This window comes from Cebidichthys violaceus, unplaced genomic scaffold (genome assembly GCF_023349555.1).
Source record: "Cebidichthys violaceus isolate CVI_PGR_0920_01 unplaced genomic scaffold, fCebVio1.0.p SCAF_21, whole genome shotgun sequence".
Taxonomy (NCBI): domain Eukaryota; kingdom Metazoa; phylum Chordata; class Actinopteri; order Perciformes; family Stichaeidae; genus Cebidichthys; species Cebidichthys violaceus.
This window is the reverse complement of record NW_027176384.1, coordinates 4,563,683-4,583,661: the sequence shown is the minus strand read 5'-3', so window position 1 is coordinate 4,583,661 and position 19,979 is coordinate 4,563,683. Positions and strand designations below refer to the sequence as shown.

At 39.4% G+C, this 19,979-nt stretch overlaps 2 protein-coding genes and 1 pseudogene across 8 annotated transcripts; 1 reads left to right on the top strand and 2 right to left on the bottom strand.

Moving 5' to 3' along the window:
* Nucleotides 1-7,722: 7,722 nt before the first annotated feature.
* LOC137877459 (uncharacterized) lies at nucleotides 7,723-8,628 on the bottom strand (annotated as a pseudogene).
* Nucleotides 8,629-10,990: 2,362 nt separating this feature from the next.
* LOC137877377 (G2/M phase-specific E3 ubiquitin-protein ligase-like) lies at nucleotides 10,991-16,876 on the top strand. Of its 3 annotated transcripts, XM_068717248.1 has the most exons (10): nucleotides 10,991-11,038; nucleotides 13,030-13,130; nucleotides 13,258-13,427; nucleotides 13,688-13,875; nucleotides 14,061-14,147; nucleotides 14,255-14,505; nucleotides 14,586-14,711; nucleotides 16,092-16,232; nucleotides 16,374-16,480; nucleotides 16,575-16,876. In XM_068717248.1, exons 4-9 carry the CDS (start codon nucleotides 13,770-13,772, stop codon nucleotides 16,404-16,406), a joined length of 744 nt encoding a protein of 247 aa, XP_068573349.1. In that variant the 5' UTR covers nucleotides 10,991-11,038; nucleotides 13,030-13,130; nucleotides 13,258-13,427; nucleotides 13,688-13,769; the 3' UTR covers nucleotides 16,407-16,480; nucleotides 16,575-16,876. The 3 variants fall into 3 exon arrangements, with proteins under 3 accessions (XP_068573349.1, XP_068573351.1, XP_068573350.1); XM_068717250.1 differs by lacking the exon at nucleotides 13,258-13,427; XM_068717249.1 differs by lacking the exons at nucleotides 10,991-11,038; nucleotides 13,030-13,130 and having other exon boundaries at nucleotides 13,215-13,427.
* Nucleotides 16,877-16,885: 9 nt separating this feature from the next.
* LOC137877376 (uncharacterized) lies at nucleotides 16,886-19,637 on the bottom strand. 5 transcript variants are annotated; one of them, XR_011103526.1, is made up of 6 exons: nucleotides 19,243-19,637; nucleotides 19,002-19,135; nucleotides 18,338-18,485; nucleotides 18,037-18,236; nucleotides 17,605-17,875; nucleotides 16,886-17,286 (listed from the first exon to the last, which is right to left on the bottom strand). XR_011103526.1 is itself a non-coding variant. In XM_068717247.1 (5 exons), exons 1-5 carry the CDS (start codon nucleotides 19,626-19,628, stop codon nucleotides 17,086-17,088), a joined length of 1,140 nt encoding a protein of 379 aa, XP_068573348.1. In that variant the 5' UTR covers nucleotides 19,629-19,637; the 3' UTR covers nucleotides 16,886-17,085. The 5 variants fall into 5 exon arrangements, 1 of the variants encoding a protein (XP_068573348.1); XR_011103525.1 differs by having other exon boundaries at nucleotides 17,605-17,820; XR_011103524.1 differs by having other exon boundaries at nucleotides 17,605-18,236.
* Nucleotides 19,638-19,979: the final 342 nt, after the last annotated feature.

Here is a 19,979-nt window from a genome sequence, read left to right as displayed (position 1 = left end):
TCTGGTTCATCACCTGAACCATCCTTGACCCTGTCAAGCTATGTAACCTCTAACATATGAATGTAGAACAACATTTTTCCCCCTCTATTTCTATCCCCAGACCACAGTGATTTGTCCTGTATCTGGTTGCTTTGGTGATTGATTTAATTTGGTACTAATCACCAAAGAAAAAACAAACTTCAATCAAACCTCTCACCCTGCAAGGTGGACATCAGGTTTGTCCTTGACTCTGCACTTAATTGCTCCTTAATCCACGAGAGCAGCGTGTGACAGCAGGTCTAACGCTGAACATACCAGTATCTGCTCTTAGCTGTTGTGTATCCTCTTAGCTGACAGGATGCATGGCCCACAGACATAACCCTGAGCACTGTACGATGCATTAAGTGCAACGCACCGCGTGGTTCATCATGTTCATCTGACATTGAGCTTTAATTCTTTATGCTGCAAACAAATATTCCTTCTGACATTTTTGTGCAATTTGCAGACTTTTCCAAATAACCATGATTTCTTGGAAATATATCTTCTGAGGACAGAGTCCAAGTGCAGCAGTGTCTTCATAAGCATACCATATAAGCCAAGCTATCTCTTATAAAATTGTATTCTTCTGGAAATCAACAACTGCTTATAAAATCAGTTATCTGCATAGATCAGAGGAAAATATGAGAAAATGATTGACCTGTAATACAATTTATTAACATACGATCGTATCTTAATAAAATAGTCTGTATTAGTGTTGCAGTCTTGATCCTAGTGTTCGTGATGTAGTACAGTGTTCTATGACGCAGCAGCTGGAAAGACAGAAGCACATTCAACCTGCCGCTCAGCTGTATCAGATAACCACACTGTCTACTGTACCAGCAGATTAAACTACACCATAGGTGCACATGCTATCTGTGACCCCACTCATTTGTGTGTGTGTGTCCATCTGGAGGAAGGGTCATGGGTAATCTGTCCGTCTGGTAGTCTATCTGTGATGACATCAGTGCATCCTGTTAAATTCAGTCATTTAATCTGACCTGAAAGCCGATCCGCACATTCGCTCATATAGATTAAAGATTAAAATCAAATAACATGAAAAAAAAACACCACACACACACACACACACACACACACACACACACACACACACACACACACACACACACACACACACACACACACACATACACACACACACACACACACCAATTTCAATATTAGCAAACACAGACACACATACAGGGCGGAACAAATGTGCATGAAACCAGGTATAATACACTCCATTGCTAGGAGCAGAACAAAACTTGCTAAAAAAGACTCACTTTTTGTCAAGTAGTGTGTAGAGAATGAGAGAACTTAGTGGCATTGCTGTTGATGAGTTTGTTGTTGTCTATAGAGTATTTTTTTCTTGCTGCCTGGTCTTTGGCAAAGTTCCTGCAGGCGGCGATTTTGGACTCCAAAGCCTAAGTCACCAAAACAGGAAGTCGGATCTGTATTTAGCCTCATCATCTCTTGTGGTTGAGGACACACTGTTCCTCTGTGCTCTGCAACGTATTCTGATAATTAATGTAACTATGTCTTAAATTAAATGATACCTACCCCCAACTTTCCTCAGGACATCGCCAATAATATTAAAAACTGAGATTCTAGCAGAAGGAGTGAGGGATGAGTTGCCACATCCATTGGTCAATGCTGCACAAGGACACAAGCTGGTATTAGAATACATGTCCTTGAATTTCCAATTTCACATGAGTTCACTGAATAAATCTGACCACCGTTCACCTCCACCACCGAAACCTTTTCAAATAATGCTGTATAAAACTCATTGCAGTATAGCTTTGCCAACATATTTGAAAATGTGTACATCATGTTTTAATAGTTATGGGATCACTGAGAACAGCACCATTACATTTATAGGATTCCCACAAGACAGCGAGGAGCTGAAGATAAATACTGTTGGATGTATCATGAGCCACACTGAGGTATGCCTTATTTTTTGCAAAAACCTGTATCTACATATCGCCATAAAAACATTGTGACTGTATGCCTGTGTCTCTTTACTATAGGCTAAAGTGGTGGACCCTAATACTGGGGAGATTGTCCCTGTGGGGGCCTCAGGAGAGCTGATGATCAGAGGCAGCTGTGTGATGCACGGATACTGGAACAATCCGGAGAAGCAGCCAAGACGCACCTTGAAGACATACTAGTCTATGTGTAGACAATTGAAGACATTCTTTTTATTGTGCATTTCATGAGAATATATTTCATATTATAATAATGAACTGAGATGTTAAATCTACATTTTGGTTGCGTCCGTTTCCCAGGTGGTTGGAGTGAAATATGAGAGGTTAGGTGAGCAGGTGTGTGCCTGCATCAGGCTGAGGAAGGACCAGACATCCAGTGCAGAGGAGATAAGAGCTTTCTGCAAAGGCCAGGTCAGTGTAGGCGATGTGATCAATGAAACTGCTCAACACACTCAAAACAGCAAGGCTGTACATGTTGTGTTTTATTCCCCTAGATTTCTCACTTCAAGATCCCATACTACGTGATCTTTGTAGACAGCTACCCTCTGACAGTCTCTGGAAAGGTACGATACTTCTGCTCTAACACCAACTGAACTAGCCTAATGGCTGCGATGATTTACTGTTGATCAGTATAATGAGACTAAAGCGGCTACCGTCTGTTTTTATAGATCAAGAAGAACATATTAAAGGAGGAAATGGAGAAGAAATTAGGCCTTTCATTTTGTGGATTCTGATCGACCGTGTTTGAATGCATCAGCCGGGAAAGTCCGAAACGAGGAGTGTTGAGTTAATGTTTTCTTTACCGAGAGCTGAACTGGGACTCTGCAGCTGCTGAATTGTCATTACTTGGAATCTCACTCCTCATTACTTTGTTGTTTTAATGTTGATATAAAAGTACAGTGAGTTTATATCATCTTTGAGCTTAAAGTTTCATTATTTGCCTTAGAAATACTTAAAATAATTGCACATGGTACATTCGCACATGGGATCAGAGGGCAAATACTCAGAAGGGCTTTTGTTTTTAATATACCCCTACTCGAGATATAACTGGAGGGTTGACGGTTCAATCCTTGGGTGGGACGTGTTCTGAGTCAAAGTGTCCTTGAGCAAGACACTGACCCCCCTAGCGGCTCCCCGGGCACCTGTCATGGGCAGCCCACTGCTCCCTGATACAGGGATGGGTCAAATGCAGAGAAAAACTTTGCAACAACCTTAACTGTGCAGCGTTAACCACACTGCTTCCTTGGAAGGTCACACTTAAACATCCCAAACAGAAAATCAAGATATTGTTCTTAAAGAATCTGTATTTAACATTCTGAACATTGATATAGCAGCAAACACAATTTTGCTATGTAAAGATATAGTGGAGTAATGACGAACTGCACACAGAACAAAGTCTCTCTCCCTCCCTGGGTGTGTTGTCATCTGATCTTCTCTGTGCTTTGTTGACATAGTCGGGCCTTGTCACTCCTCGATCCTCGCTCCTCAGATCAGAAATAAGAGCTTTGGGACGGCCGTCAATATGGCGGCGCAGAACAACTTTCGGTTCAAGCGAGGATCGAGGAGCGAAGAAATGACAATTAAGAGACTTGGGATGTACCCATAGTCGGGCCGGCTGTGCATGCTTTTAGTGCATGTTAGTACATGTGAGCCAGCATCAAAATCCCAGTGTGTAGCACGGATTTGGGACACACTGTTAGTCGTGTTTGACAAAATGTGGAAGAATTGATCCTGTAAGTGCTAATGCACACACACCATACTGTTATACAACTGCAAAACACACATGAAACCCCAACTCTCACAGACCTCCGGTCTCTTTTCCCCCAGTTTGGTAAGTAAACATTCCGGTCAGTTGGGGGTGGTACTCACTAGGGCAGGGGTGAGCAGATGAGGCACAAAAATAAGTCATTGATATCTTGGGTCTCTCTATAAGACCAACCACAGAGAGACAAACAGGTGTCAGAGCCAACATGAAGACTTTGTGTGTCGCTGCTGTTGTGCTGAGTCTCACCTCAGTGTGCCAGGCTGCGTCGCTGGCCTGTGAGAAGTTGCTCAAGCCAGTGGACAATGCTCCAGATGTAAGTTACATATTAATTACTAACTTTGTATTTTCCAAACTGCTTTATTAGATGAAAGTCAACTGAACCCAACCTGAACATTTACAATTCAACTATTAGTAATTAATAAATGAACAAGATTCCCTTTTGTTATTTCAGTTGCGTGGGAGTTGGTACTTCATAGCCATTTCCTCGCAAGGCTGTTGGGTTTCAGCAGTGAGTTATTATTTATGGCCAAGTAGTGAAGTGAACATGACCTCCAAAGACACGCCGAACATCTACACTGCCGAATTTAAGTATAAAAGGTGAGCAACCTTTCATCTTGTTGAGTATTTGTACATACATCACCATGTCCTGTAAAGTTATATTTTCAGTTGTTATATATTTAATAAATCTGTTGCAGTCATGGATATTGCCATACAGATTCCAAAGATTATTTGTATGAGAACAACACATTGTTTGAAGTCAACATCAACAGTAAGAGTTTTGTTAAATTGTCTCTTTGTCTCTGCTTTTTCTGATCACTATGTTATTTTTTTTTACAATGCAGACCACTACTACTACTACTACTACTACTACTACTACTACTACTACTACTACTACTACTTCTAATAATAATAATAATTGTTAGTGCAAATACGTTTGAGCCTTCTGGTAGGCTTTCAAATGATTAGTAGGACACTGAAATAGATATGTTGCCCAAGTTTTTGTGATATTTCTCAATCTTATTATATTCTCTAATGTAATTTCTTTTATCATTTTAAAAATCTTGTATTTGTATTTTTTACATTTTGATACAGATATAGTGTGAATATGATTTTGACGTTATAGTTTTACCTTAACCCATTTCATGTTTTATTACCATCCACATTTTTCAAACAGATACTCCAAAGGGTCAACGAAGAGTGCTGCTGCAGAGTGGCTGTCCTGACTGCTTGGTTGTAAAGGACCATAACAGCATTTTATTTCTCTTAAGTAAGGAGACCAGAGGGATAAAATATGAAAATATGTCATCATATTTCCAACTATGGGGATGTACAGTAATATAAAGCTAGCCGATAGGAATAAGACTAAATTGTGACGGAACAGCTGAGCTAAATGCTAATGCCAGCATGCTAACTTGTTGACGTTAAGCTTGTATACTGTTTCCCATGTTCACCATCTTAGGTGCTAATTAGCACTAAGCACATGCATAGCTGAGACTGATTGGAATGTAGTATTTGGTAATGAACCAAATAATAGGAGAAATTGTCATTTTAACCTGATGAAGGCTCTAGAGGAGAAATGAAAGGATTGTCGAGTTATTACAATTCACCGTGGGGGGAACATGAATGTCTGTACAAAACTGCAGGTAATCCATCTGATAGTCGTTGAGATATTTCAGTCTGGAAGAGGTGAACCCGATGACAGACAGACCTTATCGTCCTTAGAAAATATTGCTCACTAATATTACTGTATTTTGTTTTCATCTCTAACAGGCCTTTAATAGCATGCACTTTAAACACGCACTGAGTGAGATGTTACTGGTGTAGACAGAATATCATCACGAGGCTTTCATCTCCAATGTGTCCCCTCTTTAACAGGTAGGAGACAGAATGTCACTGATGCTGAGCTGAAGGAGTTTGAGTCACAGGCAGATTGTCTCGGCTGGTCCAAACCACAAGTCTTTAACTCTGATCACGGTGAGACATGAAAAAAGAGTATATGATGTCTTTGCAGTCAGTATTTGAAAACAGAGGGAGTGATACAAACCTATTATTATAATTATAATAATAATCATAGTTATAAATATTATTATTATTATTATTCTCTGCAGTGCCATATTTAATATCCAATACATGGCATTATAAAAATGTATTGTAGGGTTATTATAAATTGCCATGTACATTAGAGAATTCAATATAAAATAGTTTTATTCATGTTGTCAGTACTTTTTCTTATTTTCTATTTTGCTTCATTCACAGATTATAAAAACTGTCTGTCAGTTGAAAATGAAGACAATCGTACAAGATTATCATCCTTGATCTCTGAAAGAGCGAAAAACATGAATACTGCGCAAATCAAGTGTGTTGACAAAGACCTTGCCTTTAGGTTGCCTCAGTAATGTTGGTCTGAATATGTTTAGTTTTGAAGGGAATTATTACTGATTGTTTTTCTGTTAACAGACTCTTAAAGCCCCTTTTCCTTGATTCAAGTGTTTATTGATACTCTATGGTGCTTTTTACAGCAAAGACAGTATATTCTCTCTTTTAGACAATTCAGCATCAACAATAATACTGGATATATTAATGAATACTGTTCATTCATTGTAACATTGATTTATTTTTCCCTTTTCTTTTCCATTTTTAATAAATAAATGATTAGTAAAGTGTGACAGACTTTTGCAATGTAGACAGAGAGTTTTAGAAAGACATATATTTAAACTGTTTACTGCTGCAGAACGCTGTGCAGCAACTCAGCCTGCTCACAGATCTGAAACACATTTATAGACTTCCCAGTTGTGATGAAAAGAATAAATGTTTCTCTGATTGGCATCAAATAATATGAGATGTGTCTACAAATTAACTTGGTGATGTGTGGTTATTTGTATTTGTGCTAAAGTGTTTTAGATCAAGATTTGTTTGATGATGAATCAAAATTAAAGTTAAAGAAGAGATTACCCCTTTACACTTTGCATTTAAATGTGTTTAGAGTGAACAGATTGCAATTAAATAGTTCTTGACAACCTGCAAGTACAGGTGTAATATTAGCTCAAAGCATGGCACAGTGCTGGTTAATGTGATCTCTTATTAATTGTTGACCTAGACCCCTTCACAACAAACATGCTGACTTACTAATCACGGGTGTAACTAATTATATTAATCATGTCTGTATACTATTTAGCTGCAGTTCTAGAGCAATGCTACTGTGCAAGCTGGCTCACTAACACAATTTACTGACAAAGGTAAGGCTAATAAAGGGACATCACTGTTAATGTTACACTTGAGGACTGCCTGCGATATGACAAGTGGACATGTACACACTTCAATTAATATGAACCTGTCAATCCCCATGTATAGGATCACTGACATACATGGAGTCAAAATAATGAAAACACTTTTAATATAGAGTAAGACAATTGGAAATCACAAACACAGCCTCCATTACACCCTTGAATAGGATTCACGTCACTATGACACAGCAAGAAAATTATTTTACAAGCTTTGTGAAAGAGTTATTGCAGATCTGTGATATTGGAATACATTATGTTTAGCTAAACAGCTATACAATGAATCAGGGTATGCCCTATGGTCTTATATTTGATGTTCATTGACAATAAAATAATGTTACAGAGTTGAACCCCTTCATTGTAATGGATATAGACCCAATTGCATGGGTATATAGACCCAGCACACAAGATTCCAGGAACCGTTGGTCTTTATTATAAACTTAACAGGTACAGACTGACACATCAAAGTCTCTGGCAGAGCAGCAGAAACAGCAGACAGAACTAATCCAGGTCAGGAACAGAAGGCTGGTGAGTATACCAGCAGTCAGGCGGGACGGGTATATCATGGGCAAGAAGGGCCAACAACAGGAAATCACTCCGGGATAAAGCGCTGGAAAGTCTGGCATTCAATAGCAAAGAACAATCTGGCAATGAGCGTTTGAGAGACAAGAGTCTATATAGTGGCTTGATTAGTGATCAGAGGCAGGTGAGTGAACAGGTGAAGGGAGTTAGACTGATGAGGAGGGAGTGGCTGACAAGTAGAGTGAAGAGGGTGTTGAGCTGAACTTTGACAATAAAAAGCTGTTTCTGGTACATTGTTCGGCCCACCAAAGTAAACAATACAGTTCATAATGTGAAGAGGGAGCCAAGACAGGGCAAACAGAGCCAAGACCAGAGACAGAGACCTGGCTAGCTGCTTCTCTTTCTTCAGGTAGTTCTGAGACTGTTTGTGGGGACCGTAGCCTGGTTTCTCTCGAAGGTTTCCCCGTATGGTGCAGAAAATGTAGCCTTCACTCGTCCATCCACCACCACAGCCAACGGTATGGCCACACAGCCAACCATGAAGTCGGCCACAGCAAGACAGACAATGAGGCAGAAGGTGGGCTGTTGAAGGCTTTTACTGGTCCACAGCGCCAAAACAACCAGCACATTACGAAGACAGCAGCTAACAGCGATGAGCACCTCCAACAACGTGTACATCACTGCTCCCGCATCCATTGTGCTTCCTCTCTGCTGGATGTTTGATAGTGAATGGTGTCGCGAGTCTGAATGTGAGTCTGAGCCTGAATGTGCTCTTGTGAAACCTTTGAGGAAGTCCTCCGCCTTTTAGCAGTTTTAAAAAAAATAATAGACCATACATACCATATTTCAATAAGGTCTGACAATAATCTAACTGCAGTTGCAGTGTTAGTCACTAAAGAACGAGCTGGCCAAGTAAGCCACAAATCCACATCCTGAACTCAAGATACAGTTTGCTATACATCCAGACAGAGCCACTTGCACTGAAAGCTGCCTGACTGGTGCAGCCTATGTTGTGTTTATGCAGACCGGGTGGCACCTTGCACATTTTGGTGCACATTTTGGCATGAAACTCTTTTTCCGCTTACTGAAACTACGTCTTGTTTCCAATGCAAGCTCTGTGAATGGAGGCACACACACACACGCACACGCACACGCACACACACACACAAACCAGCATGACTCACTTTCACTGACCGCTCAGATGAGTAACTCAGACATTTCTTCTTCTATCTTTTCAGGCAACAGAGTGTAAAAACCAATGATGCTGACAAAATGAAAGGTTCTGACTTGCATTAGAAACTGTGCTGCAAACGTCGCTAATCCACCCATATCAGCATTGAGAGATCACAAAAATCCTAACCAGATGTTACAGCGTATTCATAGCAATAAAAACAAAATGCCGACACACTAACATTTACAGCATCTTGTTCGAATTGTTGGGATGTATGCCATTCATGAGTTCAACAAATTGTTTTTCCAAGCTTCAACATGATTTAGTCTCTTGATTATCTGCTGCTCTTACAATGTGAAGATGGTATGAATCCAGTTGTGGTGGAAGAACTCAGTGGTTGTTTTCCTTTGAACGTAATAAAATGCCATAGGAGGCAGAGAAACCGGATTATTTTCACAGATGCTCTGTCTCATATACTACTTTTGAGCAGATATATGACAAAAACTTATTTCTATTAAAGTTGCCAACTCTAGCTTTAAAATAACAAACATAAAAAAGTCACTATGCACAATGGTACTTTCAAAGAGTAAAGTTATTATAGAATATTATATTATATTATTCTGTTCTTATCACTAACGGATACATGTGAGAATAGTTTAATGTTGTAGTTGGTTAATGTGAAGCCAATTGAATTTGAATCCTTTGTATAGTACTTGGTAGATTAGCAGAGACTGTTAGTACTGCATCACATAATATAATATAATCACATGTTTCCATCCATTCATTATCTGACACGGCTTATCCTTTACAGGCCACCAGGCCAATAACACATGTTTTTTTATATAAAAAGTTTATAGTAACTATAACTGTCAATTACAGAAGTCAAAAATACAGTTTTTCCTTCAGAAACATGTTTTTTATTTCATTTAAATTTGTATGTAAGCTAAATAATATGCCACATAAAATCAAACGTGTTGTTATGACTTTAAAGAAAAGACATATCCGGTGAACACGGTCTTATCTGGTAATGAGGCAACATCGTGGCAGCGCTGCAGTCGTCGTGGCAGCATATAAACAGGAAATGTGCTGTCTAATTATGGGTCGGTTGCATCAGGAGTGCAGTGAGCAGTGCAATGTGTGTGTGTGTGTGTGTGTGTGTGGTTTCCCTTCATTGTTTTTACATGTTTTTAGTTGGATTGAATATCTGCATGATATAATCTGAAAGACGGGAGTAAGAGAGTAAAATGCCATCATTTGCTGCCATAACATCTGCTGAGAACCTCACTGGAGATGCTAATGTTGCTCTAAAAAGAGCTTGCTATGAACTCTGTGTGGGTTTGTCTAACTTTGCAGCATTTGTGCCACCTGCTGCACACTTAAAGTAATGCTGCTAGATCTTGGAGCCTATTTTCCCCTCTCTCACAATATTGAGTAAATGTTGGTTTGCAAGTTTAGAGGAAGGTGTACATTCTTCTTGCTTCTTGTGATGTTTGTGAATAGACTTTGTGTTCACACAGGTTTTCTGTAGGGGACTAAAACCCTGACCCTTAAAGAAGAAGGAATGATCTTTCCCTTTAAATCACCTTTGTGGGTAATTGTTTCCTGCAGTAAAATTCTAACGTAGTGTAGTTCCAAAAAAGGGAATGCTTACTTGTTTCTCTACTTCACTAACAATATTTATGTCTTTCTTATGCCTGTTGAGAGGGTACATTTGATTACTATCTGTTGTCAAAGTGCATTTGACTCCCAATTAGCCCAAAATGAGGGGAGATTGTATGGAGGACTAAAAGTGCCAAAATGAAATAAATAAATACACCATTAAATAATTACTTAAATGTGTCATTAAATAATTAAAATACCAATTATTTCAATATTTATATTTACATTTCACGATTTACATTTACATTTCACGATTTACATTTACCATGGTCCTTTGTTGCAGTGCTTCATGAATTGTCAAACTGTCAAACTCGCCCATCAAAGTTGGTAGGCGGATCCTAACGCCTGATTGGTTACCCTGCGCATCAAGTCAAGACAAATCAATTCCAGATAATGGATCGATGCAGAGCTACTTCCAATACACTGGGTGGCGCTGTTCGCCTCTACGTTGGTTTAGATAACTATTAAACTAAACTTTACCGCCAAGTCGGTCCTGCTAACCCCAAACGTTGAGACCGCCAGGACAAAATGTCTAAAAGTTGCCCGGAGCTGCTGCGAGAAGCAGCTAATTCTCCTCCGGCTCCGGCGGCTCAGTCGCAGCAGAACCCTGCCGCTTCATCGCGTACACCTGTCCAAGGTAAACTAAGTAATTTCATGTTAGCCGGGTGTGCTACTAATCACAGCAAGGGCTAGCTCGATTCGTGGCAGCGTCAGCTAGTAGTGGCACTTCCCGGTGAGGCTGCCAGGCAACTGTTGCTGTTATCGACATTTGTTTTTATTTTTTATTTCATAAAACAGTCGTCAGTGTTGTATTTGACGCGCTGGAAGTAGCATTTCCATTACGTGATTTCTGCATTCATCTGCGAGGTTTTCTTAATTAATCTCTCAACCGCTGCCGGTGTCTGAGGCAGCGGCCACTGACCTGCCGCGGCAGCTGCCGGTGCCCTTTCTCACTAATGAATGACTCGGGACAAAGGTGTGGGTTAAATTAGATCTAATCGAAAATGTTTTTGGAGGCGGTAGGCTCATTATGCTTCGTGTGTAATACGTTCATTGTTAATGGTGGAGTATAAAAGCTGGCTTGAGCATCCCAAGATAGAAGTTGAGGCATTGAGCTGTGACGTTTATCTGTATCTTTGTTGCAGCCGAGGTTGCAAGGCTCTTTGCGCCGTATAACGGTGGATCCAGAAGGAATATGACGAGAAGACCAGCTCAAGTCCAAATTAGCCGAAGAAGCTACACACACACACTGTCTGTTGTTTGGCTGACCACAAGGCGAATGTATTCCCAAGCGTATTGCTTAGAGCGGACCTTCTTTCTTCAGGACTTGGAGAGCAAAAAGTGACATTTTCAGATCAGTGCTAAACTAGGCATTTACCAAAACCCAAAAAAGTTTGTACTGCCTGTGGCTCGTTGAAATTATTTGCAGTTCTACTCGGCATTTCTTTTTATAGTCATAAATATTGTTAAATGTATATAAATGTTCATATTTGACTCAAACTTAATTGCTTTTCATAGTGTGAATAATATGCCTAGTTATCACAGGCTTATTTGCTTAGTTTTAGGTGAGTCAATATGAGTTATGATTTATTTTAATTTTTTTCTCCAGGGAATGACAATGATCCCATGGTCATAACAAATAAATTGATGGAAGTGTTTCCAAAGCTCCAAGAAGGGAGAGGCTTCGAATTTTTAAAAATTGTTGGATCTACACGCAGTCGACATCTGGCATTGATTCAGTGTCCCAGCACTGGATACACAATTGGCCATCTGAAGGATCCATCGACGATGATTGGACAAGCTACAATTTACATAAGGCCACTTCAGCAGGATCTACCCTTAGCTTGTGTAGGACTACATACATTTACCTAGTACCTAGTTTAACACTTGTGCTCCCTTCAAATAAAAAGAACAGGTAATACCTTTGGTGCAAAAACTGTTTTTTTCTAAAAAGTGTTGTAAAAATATATTTTTCACTTTCACTGCATTAAATCTTTTGACCAACTTTAGTCCTAATCATAACTATCAAATGTACATGTATTTCTTAAATAATTTGAACCCTTTAATGCCTGATGATAAAAACACAAAATGATATTTTCTATACAGTAAGTGCACACTGGAATTTTTTAGGTAATGACAGTTTGTATGAGCATCCTTGGATATGTCATTAATGGACAACAACATTGATTTTTAATGCATTATTATTTTTTGAGCAGTGTCAGTTTATTAAAAAATAACCCTTTAATGCCATTTTGGGAATATGAACTCATATTTTAAATGATAAAAACACAAAAGATGAATCATCATGAATATCATGAGTTCTATTGCCAAGCAATAGTCAGAAATGCTACAGAAAAAGGCCTCAATAAAACAGTATGGAATGGAGCACTGGAATTTTAAAATTTGATAAAAAACTGAAAACCTTTGAAAATTTTGTCTCACTACAATTAACACAGGCAAAATTATCGATTTTTTTTAATTTATTTTTTAAAAAATTTAATTTAATTTTTTTTTAAATTGAAAAGTACATAAAATGTACCAAGGGGAGCACAAGGGTTAATACATAATCAAAACAAAGCTTACTGGTGACTTTTAATGATTAATTAAAAGCCATTTTTTTGTTGTTAGGAGAGCTCATGTCCTCCCTCTGGTCCAGTCATCCCCTGCATCACTTGTAAGACGGAAGTTCCCTTTTCGGAGATGAGGCTGCACAGAGTGAGCTGCAATGGGTATGTACCTCCTAAAGCAATGTAAGGGTAGCATATTCTTTTTTTTTTTTTGGAAAATGTCTCTCTTAGAGTGTTGTGCACACAAGTAAGGGAGTATGACCATAATTTTAATTTTGTTAACTTCAAGGACACCGGTGCAGGAATCGGAAAGAGAAGAGGGAGGTCAAAGTGAACAAAATGATACTGAGACAGCTGTAGTCAGTGACAGTCCAGTAAGGCCTGGAGCATCAGCTGAGGGTGCAGTAGTACCAGCAGTGATGGTCAACGAGCAGTTGGATTACAACGAAGCAGACACTGGTTTGTGTCATCACAATAGAGTTGCTATAGGTTATATATTCTAACTGTTAATGTATTTAGATTTTGTTCAGAATGCTGTTTTTATGTCAACTCAGCTTTGTGACAGATTCTGAAGATGTTGAGTCTCACGTTTTGTCAGTGACATGGACAGAATTTTCGTCCTTTTCTGTAAACTCAGAGGATATCTGTATCTGCAGGTAACATGCCAACTCACAACATGTTCTCTGAAATAGATAACTTTATTGTTGTTGTTTGTTTAGAATGGAAGCTTATTAAAGAACCAGCTCAAGCTGCCAAAGCTTTCAAAGACTAAAGGAACATGAAACAGGGAAACCACTTAGAATGAAGATGGATGTGAGGGACTCTGAAGAGGACAGGGAACGGGATCTTCTTTCATTCTACAAACAGCAGCAAGAATGGGCATGTCCACTTCATTGCACTCTTGCTGGTAAGTAATATAAAGTTTGTAAAATAAATGTATCAGTAAAGTTTATACCACTCAAGTATCTTATATGGAATTGTTAAATGGGAGAATGGAATTCTTTTCTTGCTTGTTAAATGTTACCTAATCCAGTTACCTGTATTAGTCAGCGACTGTTTTTCCACTGTGTTATTATCAGTATTTTATTTCAGGTGATGTTGCTGTCAGAGAGGGAGTGATGCGCTACTTCATGACAACAGTGATATCCAAACTCCAGTTTGGATTCAGTCTAGACCTTGGTAAGTCTCTTACTATTTTGAAGGTTAATATGATGCACTTTTAAAAATGTATTTAAGTGGTTAATTGTTGTGACTTTATCCCCTGCTCTCTTGGTACTTTACTGGAGGAATGGGCCGAACACTGCTATTTGAGGGTGAACCTGACCATCTGGTTCCAGCAGCATCAGAGGCACTCATTGAAAGCAACCTCTTCCAGGTTGCAGGAAGGATGTTGACCCACAGCTTTCTGCATGACGGTCCCCATGTCACAGGATTAAGTCCTGCTGTAATTCATGTACTGTTCAATGGGGACCCTGAAATGGCAACTGTTGTTACAGAAGACTGCCCTGATCTGCACATCAGGAGTATCATAAAACTGGTATGTATCATAAAAGAAACTTTGTCTTGCAAAAATTATTGTTTGGGCAAATATAATAACTTGTATGGTCTCGATTCTAGCTTGAACAAGAAGAACTTACACTGGAACAGAAGGACACAGTTTCAGATCTTTCCATGTCTTGGGATCTTCCGGCAGTCACCAAAACAAATCGGAGATGGCTTCATAACAAACTTCTACTCCATGCAGTGAGTTTCTGCTGGTTAAGTGACAGAATTCATTGCTGTAGTTATTGAAATTATATAGTTATAATTATAAGTGTTGTGAACCCTGGCTTGTTATGTTAGCACTGGCAGAGATGGAAAAGGTCAAATTTTAGTGGTGAAATTCATGCTATGAATACTTAATGATATTTAATCTTTGCCCATAGCCATGTTAAAGTTATTCAAAACCACCATTTAATGTATATACAGTTTAACTGCTACAACATTTCTCACTCCTGCAAATGTTGATAGGACAGTGGCATATTTAAGAAAACTCCAATTTCACAAATGTTGACACAGGAAAAAAGATCATAAAAAACAAAATGTAATCCTTTACAAAAAAAAAATCACACTACAGTACATTGAGAGCACCTTAACAACACACGTCTGGTTATGTGAATTTGCTTTTTGATAACCTATTGTGAAAAGCTGATACAGTCAAGAGTTCACCACTGTTAATTTCTTTCATTTACAGTTTTTAAACATTCGAGCAACAGACACCAGTTGCTGAAATTTAGAAAGTGGGATTTCCCCATTCATCCATTAGCTATGTCTTAAGCAGAACGGTGTTGTCAAGTGTGCATGAAGCACCCCATATTCTCAATCACAGGCAAACTGGGACTGTAGACAGGACAACTAGCACTATCTTTAACTTGTTATCCAGGTAGAATGTGATTTGTTGCAAAATGAAGGGAAATCCCGGGAAAACACACATCTGCTGCCTCGGGGCGATTGGTTGCCCCGACGCTCAGAGGTCCTGGCGGCCGATCGACCCGGTCACGGCTGTTTTCTGTCCTGGCCCCACAGTGGTGGAATGAACTTCCCACTGACGTCAGGACAGCGGAGTCGCTGCCCATCTTTCGGTGCAGGCTGAAAACCCACCTCTTCAGGAAGTGCTACCCTGAGCCTTCCACTTAGCACTTATTGTTTTCATACTAGCTTGTTGCACTTATTGTATTCGTACTACTTATAGCACTAACTGTTTTTCTTGTTTCTGCACTGTACTTTGGCTCTGAGTTATGCTCTGCTTCATGCTCTTAGATGCTTGTTTGGAAAAGGAAATGTACTTATGACTTCTGGTGACTAGTAGTTCTTTTGATTACCAATGTTGATGCACTTATTGTAAGTCGCTTTGGATAAAAGCGTCTGCTAAATGACTGTAATGTAATGTAACATCTAAATAGCGGCATACATTATTTTATGTGTAAATGTCTTGTAAAGGGTTGATATATTCTGTATTAGAATTTGAATGGATTTTATAAAGTACTTTATTGTGCTTTTATGAACATATTCCCTACTGTGCCAACTTTTGTAAAATTTGAGTTGAGGATTTGGGCTGTAATATGGGTCGGGTCTGTCTCTTAGGTCATTGGGAGGACCATGCGCCAAATTAAACAGTTGAGAAAGGGACTGAAAGATGTGAAGGTATGGCCCCTGCTGACATCTAGGTCAGATGTTGTCCCACTTCTTTTCCCCAGAATGGCTGAAATGCAGTTCACACCCCAGGTAAGTCAGTAATTTAGTTATATTTGTGACTTCATTTGATGAGTTGCGTGTATTTTCCATTTACCAAGAATGTGATCTGCATATTCCTTCACCAAAATAAGTTCTCCCTTTAAAATAATTACAATTTTTGTGTTCTTTAAGATGCTCCTACAAAAAAATTACATGGCCAGCTGAGGACAGTGACGAAGACTTTGACTTAGAGTCCACGTGCCGCATCACTGGCTTTCTAAGGATGTTCATTGAAACAGGTATAAACACCTTATTTGGCTAATGTATTGCTCTCTTTACAAATGCTTCTATGTCTCGTGGATACATTTAAAACATTTTTTTTTTATGACTTAGCTTCATCAGGTACCCTTGCCCAGCTGCTGACATTCTGGGTTGGCTGGGAGATGCTTCCTCCTGAACTGAGAGTGGAGATTTCTGGGGGAACCCTTCCTACATCCTCCACATGCTTCCAAACACTAAAGCTGCCAGCTCATTTCAAAACCTACATGGACTTTGAAAGAGCACTTGTCTCTGCCATAAATAGTGCACAGACTGGATTTGGACTTGTTTGAGTTTTTTCAGACAGATGTCATTGCATGCACTGTTCAGTAGGTCAGGTCAATTGACACGAGTTCAGTGTCTTTGAAAACATTAACACATTGTGCAGTAGTTGACTTTTGTTTTATTTTACATATTTTTTCCATTTACTGAACCAAACAGTTCTGCACCTTCAATGTAAACAGTACAGCATTCATGTTATTCATTCTGTGGACAATGAGACAGGAAGTTTTTTTAAAAGGAAAGCAAACTTTTTCAGTTTATCCTTGCTTGTTCTAACACGCTAAATAAAAGCATGGGTTGGACATCAGTCTGCTATTATTCTTGATAAAACTTGCACAGTCTCTACATATAATCTAAGTGCATCGGTTACAGAAACTCCTGGAGCTGGCAAAATGGTAACCTCTTCATCTGAGAGCTCACGGGCCAGCTGAACCTCGGGGACTGACACAGTGCCTCCATGAAGACTGTGAGGTCCGTTCCAGTCGATCCCATACTCCTCAGGAACCTGAATGGAGGACAAGCATGATCAATCTTGTACTTAAAACTAGTTTGACATGTCATTACACAAGGTAGTTAAGATTGTTATTTTTGGTCACCAAGTCGGTGAGAAATTAAAGGTTGCCTATTCAATTCAGTTTTGTAAAATAATACCGTTGTGCATAGTATGCACTGTAGAAACTACAACACAGAGGTTGATCTTTGAAAGCTCAGGAGACTTTGAAGAGACTATAACCTGTTTCATTTAAAGTAGCACATTTAGCACAATATTTTGTCCCATAATTCCTTTGGGGAAACAGACAGTTAAAGTTGATCATTCTTTAACCTCAGTAGGATCCTCCACAGGTCCTTGCTCTCTGTATCTTCTCCAGAGTTGCTGTGGTGACTGATTCCTTTCAGTCCTCAGACCATGAAAGTTCCAAGCATCTCGGAAGGAGTCGAGGCTTTGCTGAATTAGTGGAAGGAAGATCCGGTGCAGTGTGAAAAGATGGACTTCATTGTCTGGATTCAGTGTTCCCTGATCTTCCAATGAAGTGAAGATCTGATAAAAGAGGTCCAGGGCATGTTCATAAACATCTCTCCACATCCTCTCTATTCTGAGTTTAGGATAAAATTGACAAATTGTTAATTTACGTGACATATGCTGAAGAAGTACATTCAACTGGTATGTTTGTTGTGTGAGCCTAGTTGCCAAACATTTCTATTTACTGCTGATTGTGGACACTTCTGCCTGTGATGTGTGAATTCCTGTCAGTACCTCTGCTTCTGATCATGAATTCTGCCACATCTGCATTCTCTCCCCCTTTATCAGACCGTACCCTTGATGGCAGCCCATACTGCTCAACAGCAGCAATAAAGCTCTGTAAGACCGTATGAGCTCTATTATTGCCAGCCACAGTCAGGTAGACCACTAAACGACTGAATCCATCCACCCCACCATGGACAACAAATCTCCACCTGTCAGCCAATTGTAAACATGAAAAAGAACAACTTTATTGTAAAACAATTCCAATGAAACATCTAGAAAGATGCATTGTTTATCTGCTAATATCACTGACCTGATGAGCTTATGGTTGCCATCTATATGCCACAAAGAGTTTGAGCCAGGAACAGAATACTGCCGTCGTCTTAATACACGCAGCCTTAGACGTCTCATGTAGACTCCCTCAGCATCGACTCTGCGTAAAGACTCTTGCAGTCTTGAGACTGAGGGGAGGAAAATAAAATGAATAACCACACACTCACTAGCTACTTATTTTGAGGAAATAGTAAAAGACATGATGTGTGTTAGACAGTAAACTATTACAGAACCACCACAGCCTCAAAAATGTACTGTAGTGTCAGATATTGTCCCTCTATTAATATATAAAAGATCCCACATGCTCGAACTTTACACTGTTGACTTGTATCGTCAGAACACACGACACACACTTTTCTATGATTATATTTTACCCTTTACAGTGGGGGTGGGGGCACATCCGGATGCTGAGAACATTACTGTCAGTTATTGTTCCACCTCTATTAAATAGGAGGCTAAAAATCACAGGACATGTCTGTTCTGATGATACAAGTCAGCGGTCCTGAAATGTGTTTCTCTTCTATAATATACATTCTGCATCTCAGGGGCGACGTCTTTTCACAAGCGGGCTTCCTTAACCCTTCAAAAGGGCGGAGCTCCGCATTAAAAATAAATGTAAATAATGCCCATATTATTATACTCACTTGGAACACGCACACCTCTTGCATTCAGATGACCACGCATTAGCTTGTAGCCAGTGTTTGGATGTCTTCTGTGAATTTCACTCACAATACGGTCTAACTCCTCATCATTCACAGCTGAATAGAGGTCTGTCTTTCTGCACAAACAAAAACATCAAGTAATGTTACCTAAACGTAATATCCTTTCTGAGTGGATGAGACCGGCAATTCATAAACTGAAAAATCATGAATTTAGTCTAAATACCTTAAACCGTTTTGTTTCATGCGCCTCCTGATGGTCCTCTTTGACACTCCGAAAATCGCTGCAATTTGGCCAGCGGGTAATCCACAAAGAACTTGATGCTCCAGAACTGCACTCGGTATGTCATACGCCAAACGCCCCGGTTCCCGTGTGTGTTGGGCCTGGTGCACCCTGGTACCAGAGAAGCGGTGGACTACTTCTTCTAAATTTGCAGTCACTCTGTGGTCAATATCTTGGTCGGAAAGTGAGGAAATAACTCCAAGAACTTCAATAAGTTCCTCTGCTTTACTCCCTACATGCTCTGGGTCAGCAGATCCTGCTTCCACATCCTCTGCTAACTCTAAAACTTCTCTCACCAACTCCCTAGAAAGTTTATGAAGATCCTCCATTTTTTTCTATCCAGGTGCTCTACTTCAGACCAAAGCAATGGATCAGACTAGATTAGCGTTAGCCCCACCCACTGACTTTGATGGGCGAGTTTGACAGTTTGACAATTCATGAAGCACTGCAACACAGGACCATGAAATGTAAATGTAAATCATGAAATGTAAATGTAAATCGTGAAATGTAAATGTAAATGTAAATCGTGAAATGTAAATGTAAATATTGAAATAATTGGTATTTTAATTATTTAATGACACATTTAAGTAATTATTTAATGGTGTATTTATTTATTTCATTTTGACACTTTTAGTCCTCCATAAGATTGATGCCACCTTGTTTAAAGTGGCACTAATTCC

Excerpts from the sequence above, each read along its gene's own strand:
- LOC137877377 (XM_068717250.1), top strand. The coding sequence starts at position 13,770 with ATGAAGATGGATGTGAGGGACTCTGAAGAGGACAGGGAACGGGATCTT. Across the intron at positions 14,148-14,254 it reads TGGATTCAGTCTAGACCTTG|GAATGGGCCGAACACTGCTA; the intron begins GTAAGTCTCTTA and ends ACTTTACTGGAG. Across the intron at positions 16,233-16,373 it reads AAATGCAGTTCACACCCCAG|ATGCTCCTACAAAAAAATTA; the intron begins GTAAGTCAGTAA and ends GTGTTCTTTAAG.
- LOC137877376 (XM_068717247.1), bottom strand. The coding sequence starts at position 19,628 with ATGGAGGATCTTCATAAACTTTCTAGGGAGTTGGTGAGAGAAGTTTTA. Across the intron at positions 19,136-19,242 it reads ATGAAACAAAACGGTTTAAG|AAAGACAGACCTCTATTCAG; the intron begins GTATTTAGACTA and ends TTGTTTGTGCAG. Across the intron at positions 18,486-19,001 it reads AAGAGGTGTGCGTGTTCCAA|TCTCAAGACTGCAAGAGTCT; the intron begins GTGAGTATAATA and ends TCCTCCCCTCAG.